This window comes from Alosa sapidissima, chromosome 4, assembly GCF_018492685.1.
Source record: "Alosa sapidissima isolate fAloSap1 chromosome 4, fAloSap1.pri, whole genome shotgun sequence".
Taxonomy (NCBI): Eukaryota; Metazoa; Chordata; class Actinopteri; order Clupeiformes; family Clupeidae; genus Alosa; species Alosa sapidissima.
In genome coordinates this window covers 18,233,832-18,258,636 of record NC_055960.1, presented here as the reverse complement: position 1 = coordinate 18,258,636, position 24,805 = coordinate 18,233,832, and the positions used below count along the sequence as shown (strand labels likewise).

General features: G+C 46.2%; 2 protein-coding genes and 1 long non-coding RNA gene across 3 annotated transcripts; 1 reads left to right on the top strand and 2 right to left on the bottom strand.

Annotated features, from left to right (window-relative positions):
• Positions 1 to 579: 579 nt before the first annotated feature.
• Positions 580 to 12,543, bottom strand: znfx1 (zinc finger, NFX1-type containing 1). Its single transcript, XM_042088448.1, has 15 exons — positions 12,343 to 12,543; positions 10,670 to 10,782; positions 9,329 to 10,551; positions 8,796 to 9,082; positions 8,410 to 8,651; positions 8,036 to 8,158; positions 7,545 to 7,693; positions 6,910 to 7,053; positions 6,073 to 6,175; positions 5,580 to 5,845; positions 5,239 to 5,378; positions 4,469 to 4,769; positions 3,969 to 4,079; positions 3,600 to 3,695; positions 580 to 3,408 (listed from the first exon to the last, which is right to left on the bottom strand). Exons 2-15 carry the CDS (start codon positions 10,728 to 10,730, stop codon positions 964 to 966), a joined length of 5,691 nt encoding a protein of 1,896 aa, XP_041944382.1. The 5' UTR covers positions 10,731 to 10,782; positions 12,343 to 12,543; the 3' UTR covers positions 580 to 963.
• LOC121706620 lies at positions 11,801 to 16,896 on the top strand. Its single transcript, XR_006031084.1, has 3 exons — positions 11,801 to 12,199; positions 12,969 to 13,034; positions 16,820 to 16,896. It is a non-coding gene; the product is annotated as an uncharacterized LOC121706620 (long non-coding RNA).
• On the bottom strand, positions 12,616 to 24,805 carry ddx27 (DEAD (Asp-Glu-Ala-Asp) box polypeptide 27). Its single transcript, XM_042088460.1, has 21 exons — positions 24,442 to 24,805; positions 24,137 to 24,283; positions 23,879 to 23,938; positions 23,515 to 23,782; positions 23,233 to 23,276; positions 22,954 to 23,040; positions 22,443 to 22,548; positions 21,935 to 22,108; positions 21,285 to 21,435; positions 20,921 to 21,020; positions 18,559 to 18,700; positions 16,877 to 17,030; positions 16,698 to 16,779; positions 15,991 to 16,168; positions 15,585 to 15,691; positions 15,368 to 15,464; positions 14,911 to 15,002; positions 14,597 to 14,717; positions 14,132 to 14,228; positions 13,428 to 13,499; positions 12,616 to 12,962 (listed from the first exon to the last, which is right to left on the bottom strand). Exons 1-21 carry the CDS (start codon positions 24,526 to 24,528, stop codon positions 12,947 to 12,949), a joined length of 2,382 nt encoding a protein of 793 aa, XP_041944394.1. The 5' UTR covers positions 24,529 to 24,805; the 3' UTR covers positions 12,616 to 12,946.

Sequence of the window (24,805 nt, the reverse complement as noted above, 5' to 3'; positions counted from 1 at the left end):
GCTGCTGCAAAACAGTACTAAATGGAAGCCGTCACTGCATCCCCCAGATTGGAAAAGAGCTGCTGTTGTGTGAACCTACGCATGACTGCCAGCAATTTGGATTGCAAATCCTGGTAATGTTTTACTATTAGGCAGTTATCTGTTCAGCAGAGGGATTGTGTGTGTGTGTGTGTGTGTGTGTGTGTGTGTGTGTGTGTGTGTGTGTGTGTGCATTTCAGAGTGCGGTTTAAAACAAACTAACACTGAAAGCATCTAAGTATTATACACAAATGCACTTTCAGCGGTCGGGGGGGAAGTAGATCTATTTCATTTATGCTTTTTCTCTATATGGAGGCATACATGGAAGAGGACCCGTGTCTGATAGAGCCAAATCAGATAGAAGGTGAAAAAATGAGAACACTTCCTATCTGACAAAAGATCATGAGCAAACACACAACGTTATCACTGGGTTTTTTCCATCTTCAACTTGGTGTTTTTTAATCTCTAAAAGCTTTGATCATCGCTCCCATTGAAAGGAGGATACACTCCTGCCACCTATTGATCTGAATGAAAAACACACCAAAACAAATGCTCCTCATCTGTTTAAAATATAATATTTTTTTTATTAACCAAGTCATGAAAAATCTACATTGTTTGGTTCACATGGAGTTCCAGTGTATATGGACAGGAGTACAGTTCGTAATTCATAATATATCATTATAATCATTTTCAGGTAGTTTTCCAGCATGAAATAAAATATATTTAAAATCTTTATTTAAAGGTAAAATCACTGTGCATTCATTTTACAGATATCAAATCATTCTACATTCATAGCCCTGCATAATAAGTATTAATGCATGTCACAATTCATACTGAGATCACACTAATATGGAAAAATGTTGAAATTGAAAACAATAAAAGCAGTTTTTAAAAAACACACATGAATCAATGATATTTCACAAGCTGACAAAGTGATGAAATCACTCACAGGTCATCAAGGCGGAAGTTTAACAAGTTTGCAGCGTCAGACCACGCAGCATGTCGAGCGCCATCCATCTCAGATGCTACCTCGTTACCAGCTGTAAGGTTGTGGTTGGCACCCCCGATCACGGCATTGCAATCTGGGCACCTCCGACTTTCCGTGGCTCCCCCGCAGTCTCCAATAGCATAGACATGACCGTTAGGACACTTATACCAGTGGCCTTGGGGCAGACCCATAGCTTTGACGATCATCACCCTCTCCTGATCGTCGATGCCCAGCCCGCTACGGGGCAGCTTGGCGTCCAGGTCAGCCAGCGCCTGCTTGACCCGATGCTCATCCGCCTCCGTGAACGGGCGTGTGTCTTCCAGCACCTGCCTGAGGGCGTCCACCTCCTCGTTCACCCGGACACCCAGCATCATCAGACTGGTCTTCCCACAGCGGCTATTGAGCTCGGCCAGGTAGGAGAGCCTCTGCAGCTCGCGCTCCAGATCCCAGACCTGCTGCTCGGAGAAGCGCTGACCGTGGCCCTCCAGGAACCGCAGGCACTGGCCCAGACGCACGGAGAAGACTTCGGCCGGCACGCCGGACATGCGCTCTTTCTGGGTCTTCAGCAGCTTCCCCAGGCGCTCCAGGAACATGATGAGGTTCTCCTGGTGGCACAGTTCCCGCAGGGAGAGGATGGACTTGTCCAGCTTGTCTCGGACCTGCCCATACTCCGCCTGGAGGAAGTCTCTCAGGTTGTCCTGTTCTCTCAGGAGGGTTTTGAGGGCGTTCTGCTTCTGCTTAATGTCATTCGGATTCCCGTTGATCTTCTCCTTGACCTGCTCGATTTGGGCCAGACTGCGGTTGATGTGAGCCCCGTAGCGCAGGTTCCTGCGAATGGGCGCGCGGCACTTGGGGCACTCCTTCAGCTTGATGACCAGCTGGTCCAAGCCGGCCTTCTGGTCCTCGTCCTGGGCCATGTAGGTGTCCATGGAGGACACCTCGAACAGGTGCTTGCAGTGCTCCAGCTGGACGAAGCGAGCGCCGGGCTCGTCCTCCGTACCGAAGAAGATCTCGGACACCTCGTCGCGGTGGCACACGCGGCACTTGCTGGGGCACGGGTCGCCGCAAAGGCCGATGCAAGGGTGGCCGCAGGGCAGGCGCTTATCGCAGGGCTCGTCGCAGGGCTCTCGGTCACAAGGCTCGTGGCAGAGCTTGCCACAGCGGCGGTGCGGGCAACTCCACGTACAGGGCTCAGCACAAGGGGCGCAAGGCTGCCCGCATGACCTGCGGCAGGCGCTGTGAACGCAGCGGTTCTGGCAGGGCCGGCTGCAGGGCGGGCAGTCGCGCGTGCACGGCTCGTGGCACTGGTGCGAGCACACCAGCACGTGCTGGCACTTCTTGTTGCACGGACGGTGGAGGCGCCCGCGCTTGCACCCATGGCAGGTGCCCGGGCACGGGTGGCCGCATTTGAGCGTGGTGCCGCACTTGGTCTGGCAGGTCGGCTCCTCTGGCTCTCTCACCTGATAACAGTGCACTTTCTGGGTGTGACCGCACTTGAGCGTCATGGTGACCTTCACCATACAGCGGTCCGTGCACGGCTCCCCGCATTTGGCGTCACACACGTGACCACACTTAAGGGCTTTCTCGCAGGGCACCTGGCAGACGAAGTGGCAGGCGTCTTCATGGCAGGGCACCATCTGCTCGTGCTGGCAGTGCGGGATCACCTTCTTGACGGGCAGGCTGCACTTGCCGCACTTCTGGTGGCAGAGGCGTGGGCAGCGGTGGCCGAGCTCGCACAGCACCCGCGGGCATTCCTTGACGCAGAGGAACTCCTTGTGCTCGGCGTCGTACGGGTGGCAGGCGCGCGTGCACACGTGGCCGCACGCCAGCCGGAACTCGCACGGCTGGCTGCAGCCGCCCTCGGGCACGCCGGCGAAGTCGGCCGCCGACGCCACCGCCGTGCGGCGCTCCGGGTGGTTCTGGCAGCTCAGCGCCAGCGCCCGCCCCACCTGCCCGTGCTCGCGCAGCGTGTGCAGGATGGCGCTCCACAGCTTGACCCGGCTCAACATGCCCATGTCGCCCAGGCAGTACAGGCCCTGCTTGGCACGCGACAGCGCCACGCACACGCGGTTGGGGATCTGTAGGAAACCCACGCGCCCCTCCCGGTTGCTCCTCACCAACGACAGGATGACAATGTCGTTCTCCTCGCCCTGGTACTTGTCCACCACGTGCACTTTGACCCCGGCGAACTCCTTGGAGGGCATGAGTTTGCGCAGGCAGTAGAGCTGGCCTGTGTACGTGGTGAGGATGGTGATCTGCGAGGGCTGGTATCCCTGGTGGAGCAGATAGCGGCACAGCGCCACCACAAAAGTGGCCTCGTGCATGTTCTGGTGGCTGCGGCCATCCTTGATCTCCTCTTCTGGCGCCTGATGCTCCACGAAGAACAGGTTGGTAAGCACCCCCTGCCAAAGTAATGAAGAGAGATGAAGAGCAATAAAGAAAGGATATATCCAGCAAAGACGTTACGTTCACAGTCCATTTCTGCATTGCAGACAGCTGTGTGATACTGAAAATGTCATTCATAAATCATGTGGTATTTAAGACGTCATATACAATCCCACTTCAACATCAGCAGACAGTTTACGGCACAAACCTTAACATTCTCATAATCCAGCACAGAGGGGTGGTTCTCAAGCTCCGAGTATATATGGGGAGTGAGCAGACGGGCGATTTCAGGACGCATTCGGTGCTGGATGAGACACAAATACAAACACAGACGGGTTACCAAATCCGTTCGCTTTCAGCGCATAAAAATATGAAACCTGGAGATATTGTGAAGTGTTTTTTTTTTATTTGCAGGAGAGGAAATTCCATTTCAGTGGCAGCAAACTCAAATGAAAACTGGCCCCCGAAGCTTTTGGGTCCAATCTCTCTTGCAGTAGTGTGCATATATATAACATATAGTGTGTGAAAAGTCTAGAAGGGTGAAAATGTGTGTGAGTGACCCTTCAACCTCACAGACCTGGTAGTTGAGGCGGACGTAAGGGAAGTCTACGGTCACAAGGCGCTCGAACATGGACACCTCCAGATTGAAGTTTCTGGCCAGTTCATAAACCGTGGCACTGGGTCTAAGCTGTTAAGACAACAAGGCACGCACGCACGCACACACACACACACACACATCCCAGAAAGTAATTTCAGATGTCAAATACTGATGACCAAGCAGTTATCTTTCCTCCTGGAAATCCAATGCGTTTCCATTTCAGTGTTAAGCGGATGTGTGTGATGAGATTTGATGACAATCAACCCATGTCGGGTTTAGTTAAATAAGATCCTTAACAATTAAAATGGTCTTCTGCCTCAAGAGAAAAAGCAGAAGTGTGTTCATGTAATATGTGTGTGTGTGTGTGTGTGTGTGTGTGTGTGAACATTTGCCAGCCTCAGTGTGTGTCTATGTCTATATCTGTATCTGTGTGTGTGTGTGTGTGTGTGTGTGTGTGTGTGGAGCTGCAGGTGCTGTACCTGCTGGTGGTCCCCAATGAGGATGAGGTGCTGACAGGCCCTGCTGAGCGTGGTGATGGTGTGGGCCTCCAGCACCTCGGCCGCCTCCTCCACGATCACCAGGCGGGGGCGCACTTCCTGCAGGGCCTGCCTGTACTTGGCTGCCCCGGTCGTGGTCATGCCGATGACCTTGGCGTCGCGCAGCACGCACAGGTCCTCCCGCATGCGGATCTCGGCCAGCCGCTCGGCCGCGTCCTGGTACACTTGCTCGGTCTGCAGGACCCGCGTGCGCTGCTCCGTCTGGAACCGGTAGATCCACAGGCTGACGGAGAGAAGAGGATCTGATTCAGCTTGATTTGATTAATTTAATCAATTTAATTAGATAATACAGTAGTGTAATTGATATTGTATCAAGGTGATTTCCAGAGTCCAGAAGTCCAGAAGCCGGAACCACCCCCAGAGTAAGCACCCAAGCAATGGTGGCAATGAAACACTCCGGAACAAGGAACACGGAAACCCTGATCAAGACCCAGCTTAAAAGGGTGCCACTATTGCCCCATTGAATGGGTCAAAAAGACATGACACAACCTGACATTAATTTTTAATTTCACTTTGAATTCTTTCCAGATGGAATCTTGATTTTGAATCCTTTGATCTTAAAGCCTTTGTTCATTTGCATTGCCTCCCCATGCATTGAATACAGTCGGGCCAGCATGAGTATCCTGTCCAACACTGCCATCTAACAGGTGGTGTGGCCACTGCAAGCGCTTGACAAGAGTCAGGGGGCTTACCGGTACAGCTTCCACTTCTCTTTTGGCGGAAGAGTCCAGATGTTGGTCACTCTCGCCTCCTCGGCTTCGGTCATGGCCGAGCTCTTCTTCAGCTCGGCGCGCATGGTCTGCTTCAACTTCCTCTTCTGCTGCTTTTGCATCTGGACCCCAGCGCACGCACACACACACACACACACACACACACACACACACACACACACACACACACACACACAAAACAGACTCATTTCCAACACTAAAGCACTCCATTAGTTAATTAATGCAGCCTCAGTGAGCAGAGGAGTGATGGGTAATTATCACCCCCACCCACCCCCTCCGCTGCTACTCCGTTGCCTAATTACCTCCCACTCTTCCCCGGCTTGGCTCTGGCCTGGAGGCTGCTGCTCCTCCTCTGCCCGGGCCCTGCCCACGTTCATGGCCAGCATCAGATGAGCCAGCTCCTCCACGTTCTCCTCGTCCTTCCTCTTCTTGCGCTCTCGCTCCTGGTCGCGGTCCTGGTCTCGATGGATGGCGTCGTCCAGGACACGCTCTGCCTGGATCAGATCGGCCTCCTCGTCCACCTCGATCAGGTCAACGTCCACCGGCTCCACGCCATCCTCCTCCTCGTCTGGACGGACGGATGGAGGGAGAGAAGCAGAGAGAGGGGAGATGGGGAGTGAAGGGGACAATGGTGATGTATAGCTCTGTGGCGGTCTGGGACGTCTGATCCCATTTACAGCTAATGATGATGGTGACGATGGTGGTTATTATGGCGGCGATTGTCACAGTGGTGTAAATCACAGATGAAAAATGAGTATTTCAAGTATTTCAAAACGGGCTGCTCACGGCGCTCACCGTGGTTCCCGTTGGGCCGGTACTGGAAATGGGTGGATCCGAAGCCCAACCACTCCAGGATCATGGATTGCCGTTCGCCGACACTCTGGAACCCATCTGCAAGCTGAAGGTAAACATTTCATGAAATCCACAGCGCCGCTAATCAGAAGCGGTTTTGGGGAGGACTATCTGAATGCATCTCGGCTTATCATCAGGCAATTTCACACCAATCAATCTCACGACGCCCACTACCCATCACCCTGTGACTTCCACCCCACCGCCAGCCCCATACACATGGCTCTCGAGGAAACTTTGAAATCCGTTTGGTACTTCCTGAGATCGACTCTCATACAACATGCAATGCTGCATGGGGCCTGTCAGCTGTGTGTTTTTCTGCACTACCTCAAGGTGAGAAATTCACAGGGCTGCTTAAATTTTAATCAAGCCACAGTTAAGGAAAATAAATAATAAAATAATTGAAACACATACAAATACAGACACACAGACACACACACACACACACACACAAATAAATAAAGCCCACAAGAAGAACAGGAAGGACAAAAATAAATCTGTTGTGAATTAAACAGGTGGAGAGTCTTGTGAGAGTCCTTGCCAGTTTTTTTTTGTTCAATGAATTTGCCAATTAGCACCTGTTTGGATAAAGAAGCAATGAGTAGAATCCGAAAGTTCATTACAGTGCGTTTCAGCAAAAAAAAATGCACACAGGCCTTTTTTGTTTTTCTGAATCTAAAATGTTCCAACCCTGTCTAATCACTTCAAAACCACACCAACGCACAAAAAGTATAAGAAGAAGAAGACAAAAAAAAAAACTGTTGAGGCGACAGCATGACTCACCGGCTGCACACACAGGCTGTCCCAGTGCACTTCGGAGATGTACCTTTCCAGGAACTGCTCGTGGATGACTCCACGCAGACTGCACTCCAGCTGGGCGGCCTGCCTTTTAATCAGCTGCTCGGCTTCCGCCAGCTCCTTATGGATCTGAGGGAGAGCCCCATGCCGACAGATTAATAAGAGATAAGAAAGACTGGCATAAAAAGAGAGAGAGGAAGAGGGAGAGGGAGATGGAGAGAGCTTTTTTGATTCACTGACTGAAGCTCGGAGAGACAGGGGGCCCTAGTGTCTCAGAGGCATCAGAGCTCTGGGATCTTCATAAACGGCAAAGAGAGAGTGATCAAATTTAAGCTCCCTCATCTCATCATCATTTAGCGATGATCATGGTCCGACTTTCGTAAAAAAAAAAAAAGGCATCAGAGTCCAGCAAGGACAGACAGAGGCTTCAGAGGACACAGCACTAAAAGGGTGCAAGCATTAATGAGCCAAAAAATATATGAACTCAATTTAGTGGACTCGGTTTGAGTCTCTCAAGATCTCTCTCAAGATATGTGATCAGCAGGATGGACATCTGTGTGGGGGTGTCCACTGTGTTGACGTGTGAGGTTGGGGGTGGATGGGGGTCTCCTGGTGCTCACCTCAAAGTAGGCACGGCGGAGATGCTGGGGAAGTTCACGGCGAAATTGCGGTGAGCGAGTCAGCTCCCTGAGGGCGAAGCGCTTAAGCACCTCGCTGTTGCTTCGCCCTCCGACCCGCACAATGCCCTTTTCCAAAAACTTGTGAATTCCTGAAGTGCAGAGAGAGAGAGAGAGAGAGAGAGAGAGAGAGAGAGAGAGAGAGAGAGGCAATGGTCACTGGAAGAGAAAGGCTAATGATAAATGTGAAGGTCAACAACCAAGGCTTGTCCACCGAGCCCAAACAGATCCCACTTCAACACTGCTGCCATTCATTTCAATGCCTCCATGTTTTTTCAACCAACACATCTTGCAGAAAATAATTCAACTTTTAAAGCAGCACGAGGCATTGTGCACAGTAGCTGTTCTACAGCAGCCCCAGATAACCAGAGAACAGTGGCATTCGTTATCATAAATTAATCTTTCACTGCCACAGATCAAAGAGGGTCACCTACCTTCCAGGAACTGGTCCAGTGCATGATTAGTGTAGCACACTACCAGCATGGGAGAGCCATAGCCCCAGGCTCCATGATTATCCAGAAGGGCGTGGGCAATTTTCAGTCCAACATGAGTCTTTCCTGGAGGAGCAGGGGAGAAAACATTCCTCCTCAGCAAGAACACTGACTCAGCAACATTGAGGCCAAGCATATTTTCTACAATGTAGTCAAATCTAACGATTATGCAGCAGCACCAATCTGGATCACAGGTCAACTCGGGTCTCAATATTTATACTATTACACTAAAATTGTACATCATTTTTATTCATATTTGTTTGCATTTTCTTGCTTATTTTTGTTCATTTCTGTGGTAGCTTGTTTATCTGTGTCACCTGTGCCTGGTGGTCCCTGTATGATGGCCAGCTCCTTGGTGAGGGCCAGTTTGAGGGCTCTGATCTGGCTTTCGTCCAGCCCCAACTGCTCCTCACTGGGCCACGCGTCAGCGGTCAGGGGGTTGAAAGGTTGCACACTGTCCTTAAAGCCCTCAGCTGCGATGCTGGACAGATTGTACTGCCTTGGCTCCGTACGAAGATAGGCAGGGGGATGTATATCTGGGTTGCATTCTACAATATACCTGCAATGATGTTTACATAAGTAACTATTTGTATTCCATACTGTGCAGAGTTCAGGATATCTATATAGAATAACATACAGATATGCAGATTGATAAGACACATATAAATCAATCTGTATTCTTTTCTATGTTTTAGAGACAAACCTCTGGAAGGGAAGGTCTTCCACCAGTTGCTCTTGAAGGCCCTCTAAGACATAACGATAGGCCTCAAAGTATGCTGTGGTCTCCACCATCAGGAAAGAGTCGGAGGGCTGCACTCGGGCCAGTGCTGGGCGGCTGTCCCGAGAGAAGCTGAGAAGGACCTGCCCCTGCTGGAGGTCCTCCACCTTCCGGTCAGTCACCGTGGCAAATAGGAAGGTATCAAAGTTGTCCATAGACAGGCAGACGAGAGAGCCGTAGATCAGCCGCTTGGAATTCTGCCAGCGGACAAACTACAAAGAGCCAGCAGACCAGCAGGAAGTATATATTAATAAAAATGCATTAGCTCAAAGCAAAACTCCAGACACCTGAGAAACCACACAATTCACAAGACTCACTGGGGAATTTTTACTTCAGTCAGGCAAAAAAAAAATACTGAAATAATGAAGTGATTTTCATCTTTTGAAGTAGCTTTCAAAACAGTTTTGTGAACTGATGTAACAGCTTGCTGTCCTTAAATGTCCATCTCGTGTACTCACTTGAAGAGGACGCGGGTCAAACTGCACTTTGTAGGCAACGCCCGTGGAAGTGCACAGTGGGACGACCAGCCGGGTGTCAAAGTAGATCCGGATGTCATCAAAACGCCTCTTTTTCATGGGCGTGCCATCCAGGGACTGGTCAGCCTGCGTCTGGAGCAGCTGCCGGATGCCCTCGCGCAGGGGCCGCACAAAGTCCTCCCGCAGCAGACGGAAGTGTGTGTCCAGGTAGACGTGACCACTAGGGTAGCGCTGCGACGTGATGTTGGGCCTCAGAAAGGGCTTCTCATCCTGGTGGAACTCCTCGGGCGTGGGGTAGATGGTCATGGTGCGGAAGTCCTCCTCCCCCGGAGGTGCGTCCTCGTCGGCCGCCAGGAAGGAGTAGTTGTCCGAGCGCAGCGTGCCTTCGCGGGCCTTCTGCTGCTGGTGACCCACCAGCTCTTGGACCTTGTCCAGGCTCTCCTCGGTCTCATCCAGGATGTCCAGACCCGAGGCTCGCAGCTGGTTGATGGCCGGCTTCAGGAGCAGCACCAGGGTGGACACCACGCCGACCGAACTGGCGGGGTAGATGCTGAACACGTTGTTTAGCAGACTTATGATGGTGTCCAAATTCTGCGGGTATCTTTCTCGCCGAGCTGGGAGGTGGTCTGACATCATTCCAGTCACATAATGTGGCAGTATCGTGCGCATAAACCCGGAATCTTTTATCACTCTGGCCAAGTGCTGGACAGTCTTGCGGTCATGTTTAGACTGGAAGGCTTTGCATAAAATCTCGCAAAGCAGCTGGACCAGATCATGACCCATTGTTCTCTCCTCCAGCAGAACCTGTAGACCACTGTTGGTGGACAGTGTAATGGCAACCTCAGAAGCCTCCTTTTCCATAAGTTCCTCCAAATATTTTAAACTTATTTTTCGCACCGGAGGTGTGCCGTCTCTCCCAGTGCCCCTGCCCGCCCCTGCCCATCGGCCTCTGACGCCATTTCTCCCTCCTCTTCCTCTCTGGGCCTCATCACCCCCACCTCCTCTCTGAGCCTGACCCTCGGCCCTCCTGTTCTCCTGATGGTCGTCTCTGTTGAATATGGCATCTCTCATGGGCCCTCCTCCACGCCCTCTTGCTGCTCCCCTTCCTGCCCCACCTCTTCCTCTGCCACGTCCTCCACCTCTTCCAGCTCCACCACCTCGTCTTTCCCAATTTGGTGCACCATTGGCCTGTCTATTTCCAAGCTCTGCAACCGACAAAGACAAAAAATTAATAGAGAATCCCCCCGCAGATTTATTATATTAAATGAGTTATGCAAAACGAAGAGCATATGAGGTCGAAATGTTTGGGATGGTTGATATTACCTCCTCTTTGCCCAGCGTTTGGTCTTGGTCTTGCCCTTTCCCCTCTGTTTCGGTTCTCCATTTTCTATCCGTACGTCCTCTAAGGATGTGCTTTTTGTAGCCTAGAGTTTCAACTATGGACAGATGATGGAGTACAATCTTGTAGGGTTACTTCCCAAAAATATGTTTGCTAATACATTTAAAAAGGTTAGGATCCTACCTTCTTCATAGTCCAGTCAGATATCTCATGTATTATTTAACTAATTATCACAAGCAAACAGCTCATGGTCATCATGTTTATGTAGATTTGTTTCAACTAGTATTAGAAAATTGTTATGCAATCCTAGTCAGACTCCTTACAGTTGCAAAACACATCTGTACTCTTTACAGTTTTTCTCAATCGCTTTGGTGCTTTTCTCACATCACTATTAACATTTACACAGCAGTCAGTGCATTTCTCAAAACAATTAGTGCAAACTGCAAATCCTAGTGGATAACCTGCAAAAGCACGTCACTTGCTCACAATGGATAGTCCATTCCTCAAAAGCAAGTATTTATGTCAATGAAACTGCCTGTGTCATCAAAATGAGAAGTCTTGACACCATCGCTTATGAACAAGATAGTCAAATGGCTTTGTCATGTTTTCATTACGACAATTAGCTCTCAGTGTTTTCCCATGCAAAAAAAGTCAGAACTCGGTGACACTACCTGAAAATGCTCAAGACAGCATTATACAGTACTTGTATAGCCATTTGAAAACTACAGTAAAGTTACAAATTGCTGTAGTTAGGGGAGTAAGTGAGTAAGACACTGAATATGTACGTTTCATAGTTTTACTGTATATGCTATTTGCAATTCTACAGCATTGTGACAGAATTTGATAACTAGTTCACCAATTTTGTATGTAATGACTCAAGCAATGAAATGAAGACTATTAGTTTTATTGGGAACGACTATTCAGCATCCATAGTTCATTTTGACTGACATGACAAAGCAACTGATACATGTTCAAAAGCAGTTGCAATTTGTTCAGAGGAAGGAGAAATTGCTACTATGATGTGCACAAATGACTAAATGTTGTGGAGGTTGAACTAATAGTTATGAGAATTTTCAGTCTGATCTGAGAAAAGCACCAAAGCAACTGAGGAAAAACTGTAAATTGTTACTCCGAAAACTACAATGTTACTTTTTAGATAGATAAAATCCGCCACCTGGTGGACGCTCTGAAATAATAATAAAAAAAACTCGGCCTAGTTTCATTTCCAAGCAACTGATGATTCATCACGAAACCACAACAAGGTTAATCATCTCTTAATGATTATTCAACACTAATCTGATGTATATTATAATGTATGTTGTAAGTAATGCCATTTTCGAAATTCGAATAATCCACAACTGAACGAGTCATGAAAGGACTAATAACTAGCCATTGGGGTTTGTTGTTGTAGCACTGCTAGGCTAAACTATACAATTGTTCAAAATGTGACAGCCCTAACATCTAATATTTGGTCTCACACCCTAGCGATGATACAGGACATTTTGCCGGTGTATGTAAGTACTTAAAAATAAATGGTTGCCATTATACTACTTCCTGATCCATGCTCTTTCAACGATGTTAATATCCCATAGTACGTAACTGCATGATCTACTAGAAACACAATGAATTTCATGTTACGCTACTACTTCAGTCTTACCTTTTTGTTTGGTTGCTTGTTGGCTTGCTTCTCATGACCGAACCGGCTGTGTCAAGTCGGGACGTCCTCTGACTTAAACACTGACTCTAGTTGCGTTTGTTTGACATCCTTATTGCTTGGTTTCGTTTTTGATTCAGTGTTTCAGTGTGGTGTCATCAGAAAGGAAACCATGTATCATATAACAATCATGTAGATGAGGGTTGTTTAATTATAGAGGAAGTACACCCAAGTGTTTTATTTTTTTAAGTGAGCACAAAAAAACGTTCACTTACATAATCTGTTACTGTTCTTGTTTATTTACATGCCTTTTTGACTAATAGTACACTCTGTCTGTCAAAAAATACACTGAACAATTGCATTAGAGTCAAAGAGCGACAGGTAACTGGGTTGTCAAACTTGTCAACCATATAAATACGGTTTTATGCATCATACAAGTCATAATAATGGTGCTATCATCATCATGGTATATTCACAAAGTGAGGAAAAATGTTTTTGTTATTGCAATAAAAAAAAAATAAAAAAAACTGTTAACCACAAATGTGTCAAGTCTTGTCCACTTTCAGTTTCCATTTTGTTCTCTTCCACGTTGACTAGAAGAATAGCTCTACTTTCTCTTGTATCTACAGGCAAGAAAAAAAGAAAGACAACCATATGAGATGTGTTTTTCTGATACAAATGTACATCAAGAACAAGTAAGTAGAAGTACAAGGATACAAGGACGTTTATTGTCACATGCATATAGTTACTGGAAGTAAGAAATGCAGTGAAATTATGTCTGGTGTCAGCCTATTTGTGCATTTATTGGGGGGGGGGGGGGTAAAAAGTGCAGTAGAAGAGGGGTTTAGTACATTAAGTAGCAAGGGCTGCATAAGAAAGGTGGGGGAGGATTGGGATTGGGGGGGGGGGGGGGGGGGCACCAACAAGGAGCACCCAAGAGCAACAGGGGCAAGGAAAAACTCCCTTAGCAAGGAAGAAACCTTGGGCAGATCCACGGCTCAAGGGGCTAACCCAACTGCCAGGGGTCTTGGTGTGTGTGTTGGGGGGGACACAAGTAGTCCTTTTATAAGCAGAACAATTATAATCACCTGGTTTTGGATTTGAAACTTCCCCCTTTCTTTGTGGAGAGTCCCAGTCTCTTTTTGTCTTCAAACGATGGCCTGGTTGAAAAATAAATAAATAAGTTTTAAAAAGAACAGGAACACAATCTGTCCACACATGAGCCAATCCTGTCTAAGATGACAGGACCATTCAATTCATAATGTCTTTCTACTTTACAGGGAGGCTACGCTGTGTGCGTAATTGAAGCACTCCGTTCATGGAGCGTCTTGCAACAATTCCCTTCCACTATAGTCAGTGGAACCGACTACACCAGGCGTGATGGTGGCACATACGTTCGAAAAAATTAGCCCAGTCTCTTTTTATGGTACGCAAACGGAGTGCTTCAGTTGCAGACCCGGCGTAGCCCTGGCCTTAAGGTGATGATACACTGGGGCAACTTTTTGACCAATGTTGCTGGGAAACCACATAACCATAATCCATTGAATACTGCATTATTCTGATTGAATGATCATGACTATTTCTCTATTGATGATTAAAGTTCTCCAGAAAATAAATTGTTGCCCAATATCCACTGGAACATGCTAGAACCACAATAATGTGGAACACTGCCCAGCAACATTGCTCAAAAGGTTTCCTCATGCATCATCAGCTTTAGACATTTGATTTACACAGAAAATAAATTACATGGTAACATCACATCAATGTAGTGCAGAAACCTGTAGAAACTTACCCAGCTCTGTACTGCTTCAGTGCCTTTTTGCTTGTGTTGGTCAGCTCCTTATCAAACACTGACTTCATTCCAGGTTTTCCACCACCCTTCTTTTTTGCTGGAGTTAACATAGAAGAAATATAACCTCACTAACAGCAATCGTCAATCTCTCAGAGTGCAATTAAATAGTAGAGTAGTTTCAACATTCCACAAGTAAACAGGGACTGATCCTATTTTTTACAGAAGAAAAATATCTGTTGTGCATGCCTACATAATGTTAGCAGTTTCATACTTTGGCATCAGGTAAGATACTGCTGAGGGAAGATCCCCTTGCATTTACGTCCAACAATCTCATTCACCGGACTACTGGCCCATGAGGCAAGTAAAACCGTAGCTGACTACTTTGAGCAGTGTCATCAGAACTGGCCAGTACTGGAAATTCTGCTTTGTCACACACACAAACACACACACGCTCATCAGGTGTACCTTTCTGGACAGGTTCGTCTTCTGGACAGGCACGGGCTCGCTTGGGTCTGCGGTCCCGTTTGGCAGCCCTCTCTGCGTACATCTGGGACTTCAGCATCTCAAACTGAGCCCGGTCCTCTGCCTGGGAGAGGCCAACATAGGACGAAAGTGACATCAAATATGACTTGAATTCAATATTTCAAGGCTATTTCCTTAATATAACACCAACTTCACTGTTTTTGCTAAAGTTTCAATGATAACACTGCCTAGTGCCATCCAGTGCTGGCAGCCACAGCGTTGAAAACAAACTCAAAGGCCACGTTGACATTCTTTACCGTCATTTCTTTCTTCTTGCCATCTTTCAGGAACTGCACCCGTTTCTTCTTCCCCCTCAGGGCCAAGTCGAACTCCTGCAGAGCTTTCGTCACTGAGCAAGAAAAGAGATGAGCGAGTTCAGGCTGCGCTGTGCCACACGGGAAATAAAATGGGTCACCCTGACTGTTCCGAGACACTAGGCCGAGCATAAAAGTAGAGCTACTGCGCAGGCATGAAGAGGAAATGCCAGCTCCACCGCTGTAGTGCTGTATGAGCTCATTAGCAATAGCCTTGCTCATCACTCATTCATATTGGGTCGCACTACATGACAGCACAAAGGCTACACTTTTTCCCTTTACATCAAACAGCTTTTTGAGGCTATACTTCCACTTTTGAGTGGAAAAAAGAGCAGGGTTCTAAGTTTAACAACATGCGCGGGCTTACATTTCTGCCCCCTCTCTGTGCCTGAATACTCACTGCGATCCTGCTTCCTCTCCTGGTTGGTCTGGAACCAACTTCTGGGCATATCCTTCTCATCAGCACTCTGCGTCAGCTTCTTCTGGGCCGAGCTGATCTAGGGACACACAAAACCACCAAAGCTCAGAAACCCAAACCCAAAGGCAACAGATACCGTACATCAAGGTGGTATTGTTTTTGTTGGTCAGCCGTCTGACCAGGCAGGTCGGGTCGTTACCTGTGCCTCTGAGTGGGACATCTCTCGTTCCTCCTTCTCCAGACGCATAACGGCGTACACATCCTTCTCCAGCTTGTCAATCAGATCCCTGAACTTCAGGATCACCTCTGGGAGCAGGCAGGACATTTTATTAATGCATCCCGATAACTCGTGTTCATAGCCAGCAAAGAGATAGTGACCCATTTTGGGCCTGGTCTTGTAACGTTTTAAGTCTTGATGTTGACAGGTAAAAATCTAAAGAGTTCATGTAAAACATGAACATACTGCAGCAACTTTTCTTGCCAAGAAACAGTGCGTTACCATGTCATCACAGCAGACCATTCAGCTTGAAAACTGCTAGAAATGCTAAGACGTGGTGATGACTCATAAAAAAAAAAAAAAAAGTGCTACAGAATGCGTGGTTTACCTTGAGGAAGTACGCGGGCCTTGACGGCCGTTTTGGCCTTCTTGACGATGTCCTTCAGCATCTTCCTCTCGGTTTCGCCCACCAGGGACACGGAGCGGCCCACTTTGCCCGCTCGCGCCGTCCGGCCCACTCTGTGCACGTAGTGCTTGACCGTGTTGGGCATTGTGAAATTTATGACCTATGGAGAGAAGGACAAGACTGGTTGGATGAAGCATGTGTCAAAGGCTTAGAGAGATTACGACACGGATGTCCAAGAAATGTTTAGATCATTTCTAGAGGGGGAAAATTGATGGGAACACGGTCAAATTGGTTCATTAGCTTCCTGAAATCACACATTTTAAAATGACCTTGGAGAAAAACGTTCAAGCACTTTTCCCCAGTTCCCGGTAAAATAGTATGTTCTATACGTAAGAACATGGCTCGCCAACACTCTTTTCCTTCCCATTTTGTGAAGACAATTAGAATATCTCATGTTAAGAATGATTTCTTTGGGGCAGAGAAAATTACTGTAACATGTAAAGAGAGCCTCGCTGTTTTATTTAAAGGAAATTTTTACAAGAATTCCTAATGTTATCTGCTTACAAATGGCCTCTTTTAGGTAATCCTTTATAAGCATAAAATGCTCTCATTTACTCATCCATCTGACAGAACACCATGGCTCTATTACATAACGCATAAGGTTAAGTGGACATTTCCAAATAACTTACTGTTTTGACACCATCAATGTCCAGACCTCTGGCGGCTACATCTGTGGCCACAAGGATATCAATCTGCTCATCTTTAAACCGTCTGCAGACAACAATAATACTACCGTTATTACGTCCCTTAGGTGTGAATACAACCACGCATATTACACTGAGATCCAAGCTACTTCATGAGACGGTACCTGAGACTCTCCAATCTCTGGGCCTGAGAGAGGTTGCCGTGGAGCTCGCCCACCTTAAGGCCCATCAGGCCCAGCAGGATGTGCATGCGGTGGGCCTGCTTCTTGGTCTGCGTGAAGAGCATCACATGGTCTTGGAAGGTCCTGGTCAGCAGGGCTACACATGCCGTTGGAATGACAAAGTAGCAGTTAGCATCTCTTATGGCCATCATTCATGTGTACAAGTCTTGAGAAATTAGTCCCTTTAGAAATTACCACTTCACATGTAACAGGCAACAACATACAAAAATCCTATAGCTGCACAATTTAAAGGAAAATCATTGAATATTGGATAGAGTTGGATTAAATGAACCGTACCAGAAATCAAGTTATACTTTAATAGCATCCAATTCATGGGCATTGTTGTAGTCAGAACATTAAACCATGCTGAATCAAATATGCTATTGTAAGGCTCTCAAGGTCTATGTGAATGTGTTAATCTGATCTTAGTAAAGCTTTATTACAATAGTGAAGAGAACTAGATGAACAGAAAAACTGAGACAAAGAAATCTGCACAGGGGCCAAAGATGAGAGGATCACTGAAATGCCTAAAATGTGCATTGGGAATAGTAACTCTTATTGAAATTTTACCAACAGACTAATCACTTGCCATTACGTACTTTTGGTGAATAATTTTGCTAAATGTTTTTCATTCTGTAATTGCTGGACGACACAGCAGCATTTCTATGAACTATTCAATTGCAAAGCAATTTTTCTATAGTTGTTTCTATAATGCTATTATGTTTTGCAAAGACAAAGCTATACAGAAACATTATTTAGAGATAAAATTAGACAACAGTAAGTGGAGTCATGCCACCTGCTGTTAGTATAAGCCAGTACAGCGGTTTTGAAGGATATATATATATATATATATATATATATATATATATATATATATATATATATAGATAGATCTGGAAAAAATTAAGAGACCACTACACATTTTTCTGATGTCATCCTACGGTTGCTGAGTGACATTCAAATGAGTTGACGGTCATCAAAATGAAGAGACCACTGCAAATTTGAATGTGACCGTCAACTCATTCGAATGTCACTCAGCAACCGCAGGATGACATCAAAAAATGTGCAGTGGTCTTTAATTTTTTTCCGGAGATGTGTGTGTGTGTGTGTGTGTGTGTCTCTGTTGACAATATCTACAGTATTTGAGTTGTTTGACTGTATTTCGGCACGAGGGATTTTACTAAGGTGGGCAGTTGAAACTTAGGTAATTCCATACATTTGCATAACAACCTACGGCAAAACACACTGCTACTACAACTGTCAGCTGGTTCTAGGTATGTCTCTGGTTGCATTTGTTCCCGCACAGATGTAGATGGGAGTATGCATACGCATTAGAGCGTCCTGCTGCCAGGTATATATCCAGAGACTTCTGCTGAACCAGCAGCATCAGTAATCGTTACGGACAGAAACACCATAAGGACAGTCATTTTAGCGATAGAACATCTCTGAGGATGATGGGGGGGCTGGGCACTTAATGGAAGTGTGAGGGGTAAAGAACTTCGGTTTCCAGCAGTATAATTCCTTAATTTAGGATTAGCACAACTGCTCCTTGTGGCGTTGGTTTGAATAATACCTCAGTGGGAGACTGGTGAAATAGTGTCCCGATGGGCGTGCATCAGTCTCACCTGCCACAATGGCCTCCCGGTCACCTTCTCTGGCGGGCCGAATCCTCACAAACTCCTGCCTGAGTAGGGTCGCCACGTCCGTGTTACTGTTCACAAAGATCCTCACCGGCTGCTTCAGGGAGACTGTGGCCAGGTCTTTCACCTAGAGAGACACAGTTGAGTGTTAGCAAGTATTCAGCCACAGATGGCTGAAGAATACATGGTGCCAGAATGCCAACAGTCACTCTTCTGAGTCTGAGACAACGAATTCAAATGGGGCATCTGCCGACAGAAGCATTGCTGGCACTTCAATGGTATTTAAATGAGAGCATGTACTCCATGTCATCATGTGAACAACTGCTCGCTGACTGACAGGCCAAATGCAACAGACTGACAGGCTTTCCAAAGCCACTCATTTGAAGGCATTAATCCCAGTGATAAGTAAGACATGGATACAAGTCTTCATTACTGTACGTACACACCGCCGCCGAATTGAGCTTCCAAAGAAGCTCTGGTTGCCCTGTCAAGGACGCTTGTCAAAAAAGTATAGGGAAGCTTTGGACGCTTTGGCCGCTCTGACGTGACAGCATTTTACGTTCGATCATGTTCTATCTTAATACTTTATTCTATTTGATTGGTTGCTAGTCGTTGGTCGCTGAACCGCGTCATAGCTCATTACCATAAAGTTGACTGACTTAACTTTCTGCTTGACGCTCAAGACGCCCAAAACACGACGCTGACGGATTTGCCGCTTCCGCTTCTGGCAGCTGAGAGAAGCCGGCTTCCATTGAAAATGCATGACTTCCTGAATCTTCGGCGGCGGTGTGTACGTACAGTTATTGCTTTGTCCAGGCTAGAGGAATGGTGTTCCAGCTAGGAGCAGTGAAAGTTTCGCACGAGGGGCAGGGGAGGCAAGGGCATCTTAATACCGAGGTCTCTGGGCTAAAGAGGTTTTTGAGCCCCCACTCCCCAAACCGCAAATATTAATTATGACAAAACGATACCCGACCTGCTTATTTACAAAAATGTGCACTTTTGGTTAATGTAGCTTAACATGCACTGTAGCTTATTGAGCCTATGTAAAACCTGTACATAAACAGGAACAGAAAGCCCTCCTTCATCACGTCAGCCTACCCATGACATCGCTTATCAAATACCACACAAACAACTTTAACAACTTTTGGTGAAAGGAGATGCAAATCACTAATTAATTTCTTTGCGCAACAGCCCATGTTCTGCATTCACTTCAGCGAGATGAGTGAAAGAAATGTGTTTAAAGCCGTTTCAATGCCTTAGGCTATTTGCTATGATATTTACCTACTATGGCTTGTTTTCATGGACAGTTACAGGAATCCACGTGGTTCAGTTTGTCAGTCAGTCTCAGCCTCTCCTCTAGACCCGTTTGGATTTATTAGGATTTCGCTACATTATGTTAGCCTGGCGGGCCATCCTATATCATTGAAATGTATAGTCTGGAATCGACCCATTCACCTCGCTTAATCCAAGGGGAGGGAAGAGAATTGTCTTTCAAACTGCCTAGGCATGCAATAGGCCAGCGCTGCGACCATATCCGTATCCGGTCGGCAAAACGGCAAATACATCCTTCTTCAAAAGGAATGACTTAAGTGCATTGTGTTGCTCAACTTTCAAAGAAAAGCACAAGTCCAACTCCTCCAAAGTTGACGCCAACGCCGATTCAAACAACCGCTCTTCGTTCGCCATAGCCACCTTCCTTGGCTTAAGACTCGAGAAAATATAGAAATTCCTATGGTTTGATACTAGACGTACAGGCTGAGCAAATTAATTTGCCGCCGCTAGGGTGCGTCTAGATTTCTAGGCTAACATTTTGTTACACTTCAGAAAAGAATACGGGGGGGGGGGGGGGGGGGCTCCACCTGCATTAAGGCGCCGGTGAGTGGCGGACAAATAACTGTTCAATTCAACCAATAAGGGCACGGTAACCGTTTCTGCCTTGTTTCTTTTTTCACCTCGAGGTTTCAAATACACTTTTAATGTAAAAATGACAATGTGCCTACATATGAGCGATATATACAGCTCTGGAAAAAATGAAGAGACCACTGCAAATTTTTCTGATGTCATCCTACGGTTGCTGAGTGACATTGGAATGAGTTGACGGTGATTCAAAATTAAGAGACCACTGCAAATTTGAATATGACCGTCAACTCATTCCAATGTCACTCAGCAACCGTATGACATCAGAAAAATGTGTAGTGGTCTCTTAATTTCTTCCAGAGCTGTATAACAACAATGTGCCTATATATAAATATCTGATATTAATAAACAAATGACATGTCCCACAAACATGCGTAAAAAGTGTGTACATTTAGCTAACTTGGGCCAATAAGCAATGAGCCCTACAAACCTCTTCATTCATGGTGGCTGAGAAGAGCATGGTCTGTCTCTGGTAAGAGCACATTCTGATGATCTCCTTCATCTGCTCCTCAAAGTACTCATCCAGCATCCTGAAGGGCAATCACAACAAAACACAGAGAGAGAGACACATGAGCCCCTTTGATCTGGATGACATGCCCTGGCCGTCCTATTCTCAGTGCCCGGGGCCTAAATTATTCATCCGGCCGGTGCAAGACGCAGCCTCAGTTGGTGACTCAGCAGCTGGGCGAGAAGTAACAAAAGCCCCACAGATTAAGAGCTCAGCAAAGACGCAGAAAAGAGTTCTCAGGTGCCGTTTTCCAATACGTAGGCTCGCACGCCACTATCTGTCTGACCTGTCAGCTTCGTCCAGGATGAGGATCTCGATCTGGCTGAGCTCAAACGAGGGCGTGTTGTGCAAGTGGTCGATCAAGCGGCCCGGCGTGGCGATGAGGACATCGGGTCCGGCTCGCAGCGCGGCCTCCTGGGACTTCAGATCCAGGCCACCTAGAGCAGAGAGAGTGGGGTACAATAAGCCAAGTCCACTGCTCAAACTTCTAGTGCCTAGACGCAGTGTTTTACACAAGTACAATCAATGAGTGTATTGGAAAGGCAAAATCAAACATCAAAGTCAAAGTTTGTGTACCTTTTCAGACAATTCATTGCCACCTTTAACACTTACGAGAGGCAACTTCTACATCTAGATTTTTAGGAGAAAGTGTGTTCAATAGAACAACCAAAACATCTCTATGGTGAGCAGTATACAAAGAGGATTATGGCGAGAAAAAAAAAGATTGCTGCCAATTAAAATTAAAAAATTCATTGAGATCTCTTGACAGATTATTCAAGATCTTAAAAAGACCTCAACAATATTTCACTGCATTAAGTGAGCCTCGTGTAAGCCTGTAAAATGGCGTCTATAATGATTAGAAGCTGTTAGAAGCTAGCCCAGTCATTTTGGCCATACTCCATAGTCTCTAGACTGGCTGGATGGAGAGTTGCTTACCCACAGCAAGGCAGGTGGAGACATTGGTGAACTGTGCCAACTGGCGTGCCACAGTGTGGACCTGGATGCCCAGCTCTCTGGTTGGCACAAGGACTAGGACGCGAGTCACCTGGGTCTGCTTGGGCTTGTACAGGAGTCGCTCCAGAACGGGCAGCATGAATGCTGCGGTCTTACCTGATTTGGGGGGGGGGGGTTAAATTAGTGTAAATAAACATCACAAGTGTAAATTAATACTGACCACAGAGGTATGATGTCCAAGCATTCAAACCTTCCGTCAAGACTACGGAAGGGGAAAATGGCCACGTGGCTCATTACCTCAGAGTGCAGAATCAGTCTGCTGTCCCAAAGCCTCACAAATTCCATTACAAACATCAAACAATATGCCGACTCCAAAACCCTTCAGATGTTCACTGGATACAAACACTGTACTGACCGCATGTTCAACACCAGCTTGGCAGCTAAGCCCTGGAATGAATTTCTAAATGGAAAGAGACGGAGTTGCTCTTACCAGTGCCAGTGGCAGCACAGGCACAGATGTCCTTCCCCATCAGCCCAATGGGGACACAGGCCTTCTGGATGGGGGTGGGCTGCTTGAAGCCCATCGTTGTGATGGCCTACAGACAAAGAGAGAGAAATTAGAAACACAACTCGCACATCAAAACAGATACCGTTAATAATTGAATGAGTGTGACCCAAGCGCGTTGCTCATCTTCAGATTGCTCTCACTTAGACAAAGAGAGTCAGATCTTTAACTGATGAATACTGACTAATGTTTGTTTACATTTGTGAGGGCTGAAAATATGTGAACAAAAGTAACAGAAGGCCTAAGCTGGGCAAATGTAAAGTATGTAATATGCTAATTGTTTTGTCCTGCCCTCAGATCTAAAGCATAGTGGCAAGTACATAGTTGCATCTTAAGAGTCAATACATTTCATTTCAAATGATATGAGCTACCTGTGTGGGTTGAATTGGGTCAATTTGTGGCAGAGCAGATATTGTGATCGAGTAAGAAAGCCTACCTTCAGTATTGGTCTGGAGAGGTTCATGTCCTGGAAGGTTAGACTGTCATCATAGTTGGAAGCATCCTCAAAAAATGCTTCGGGGGGCTGTCATCATCAAGGAAATGAGACAATTAGATCACATTGCTTAATAACCTTAACTACATTAGACAACTATTGCAGACCAAAACAACCATACAGTATAACAGTGTCCTATAATACTGAATTACTTCATTAATATCAAATTAGTGGTTGTGGTAAAACCAACGTTTGATACAGCCAAAGACATGAGTGACCAACCTCAGCTCCTGCCTTCTTCTTGCCTTTCTTCTCCCTTAGAGTATCTACATTGAATAAAATCAACATCAATGTTACCACATAATATGGTTATATCAAAAACAATTCTTCTGTATGGAGAAACAGCACTGACAAATATTATAACAGTGCTGATTCAGTGTGTATAAACATCACTGGTCAGGGGGCACAGGTTAATAAGTGTCAAATACACATTTCTCACTGTAATATTTTTTTCTAGGGCACAAGAGCATTCGGATAACATCTGAATACTGTGAAAGTAATCACCTGCTTTTTTGAGAACCTCTTCATCTGCTGAGGAGAACTCTTCTTCGTCATCATCTTCTTCATCCCCTGATGCTTCAGCATCATCACCACCACCTTCCTTATCATCATCATCATCATCATCCTCCTCCTCCTCCTCGCCGCCATCATCATCCTCGCCTGCATCTTCATCATCCTCATCCTCCTCTTCTTTAATATCACCATCTCCATCCTCTGATAGTTTGGTTTTGTCAGAGCTCTGTAATGTTTTTCCCTCCTTCAAAGCTTTTTCCTGAGAAAAGCATGTCAGTTAGTATTTCTCAGTCAAGACGGCATTATTCAGAAGAAAAACAATGAAAGGCTACCCAGAAATAGTGAAAAGATTCACCTCAGTTTTCCTTTTTTTGCGCACTTTTTCAATTTTCTCATCAAGGGTGGTAGGTGCTTTCTGAAAGACGACAGACATGAGCGATCAGGGCAAATGAGTTTAGTGGTCTTAAAACTTAAAACTGAGGAACCAGTCAGTATTACTTCCACCGACATCTTTCTGCTGATGGATCTGCCAGGCAGAAATCTGACACATGTGCCTGCCTGACACAATCATCTATAGCAGTTAAAATGACACAAGAACAAGAAGTAAACTAACCCTCTTTTTTATCTGAGCCATAACGTCTGCCATAGCCCAGTCCTCACTGTACAATCCATCTCGTTCTCCAAACTCGAAGTCGGCACTGAAGACATTGCTACGTCCTTTCAAAGCTTTCTTCTCGCGTCCTAAAACAATAGGCTGTTCCTGGGAAAATACGTAGGATGTTTGCACAGGTTATCAATCACATTGAGCTTAAAAACAATGGCATTTCATGGCGACTTCGTCCTGTTAACCACCTGAAGGGGCCATTTAACATTTTCAAAAACGCCACATTTCATCACATAAACTTTAACGTTACTCACAGTTTCCCCGTCAGATTCCGAATCTGGATCTTCTGGAATCTCATCGTCGTCGTGTATAGTACCAATAAACCCAAAGTCCGATAACATTTTGTGTTTAGGGAACCAACGATAACGTTGGATGTACCAGGTATGGAACTAACGATAAGTTAAATAGCTAACGTTAGCTGTTCCAAGTCTGCTTGGGAATTAACAAATGACGCAGCGTATCTTCAGTGAAATATGCCTTGCCGTTTTAAAATTGTTTGTTACTTTTAAAAAAAAGCAGCGTAAACCATTTGTAAATCCCGAATAAAAAAGGTACCTTCACAACATTTCTGGTGGCACACGTGTGCTACACACTTCGCCGTGTCTTCTGAGACTCTGT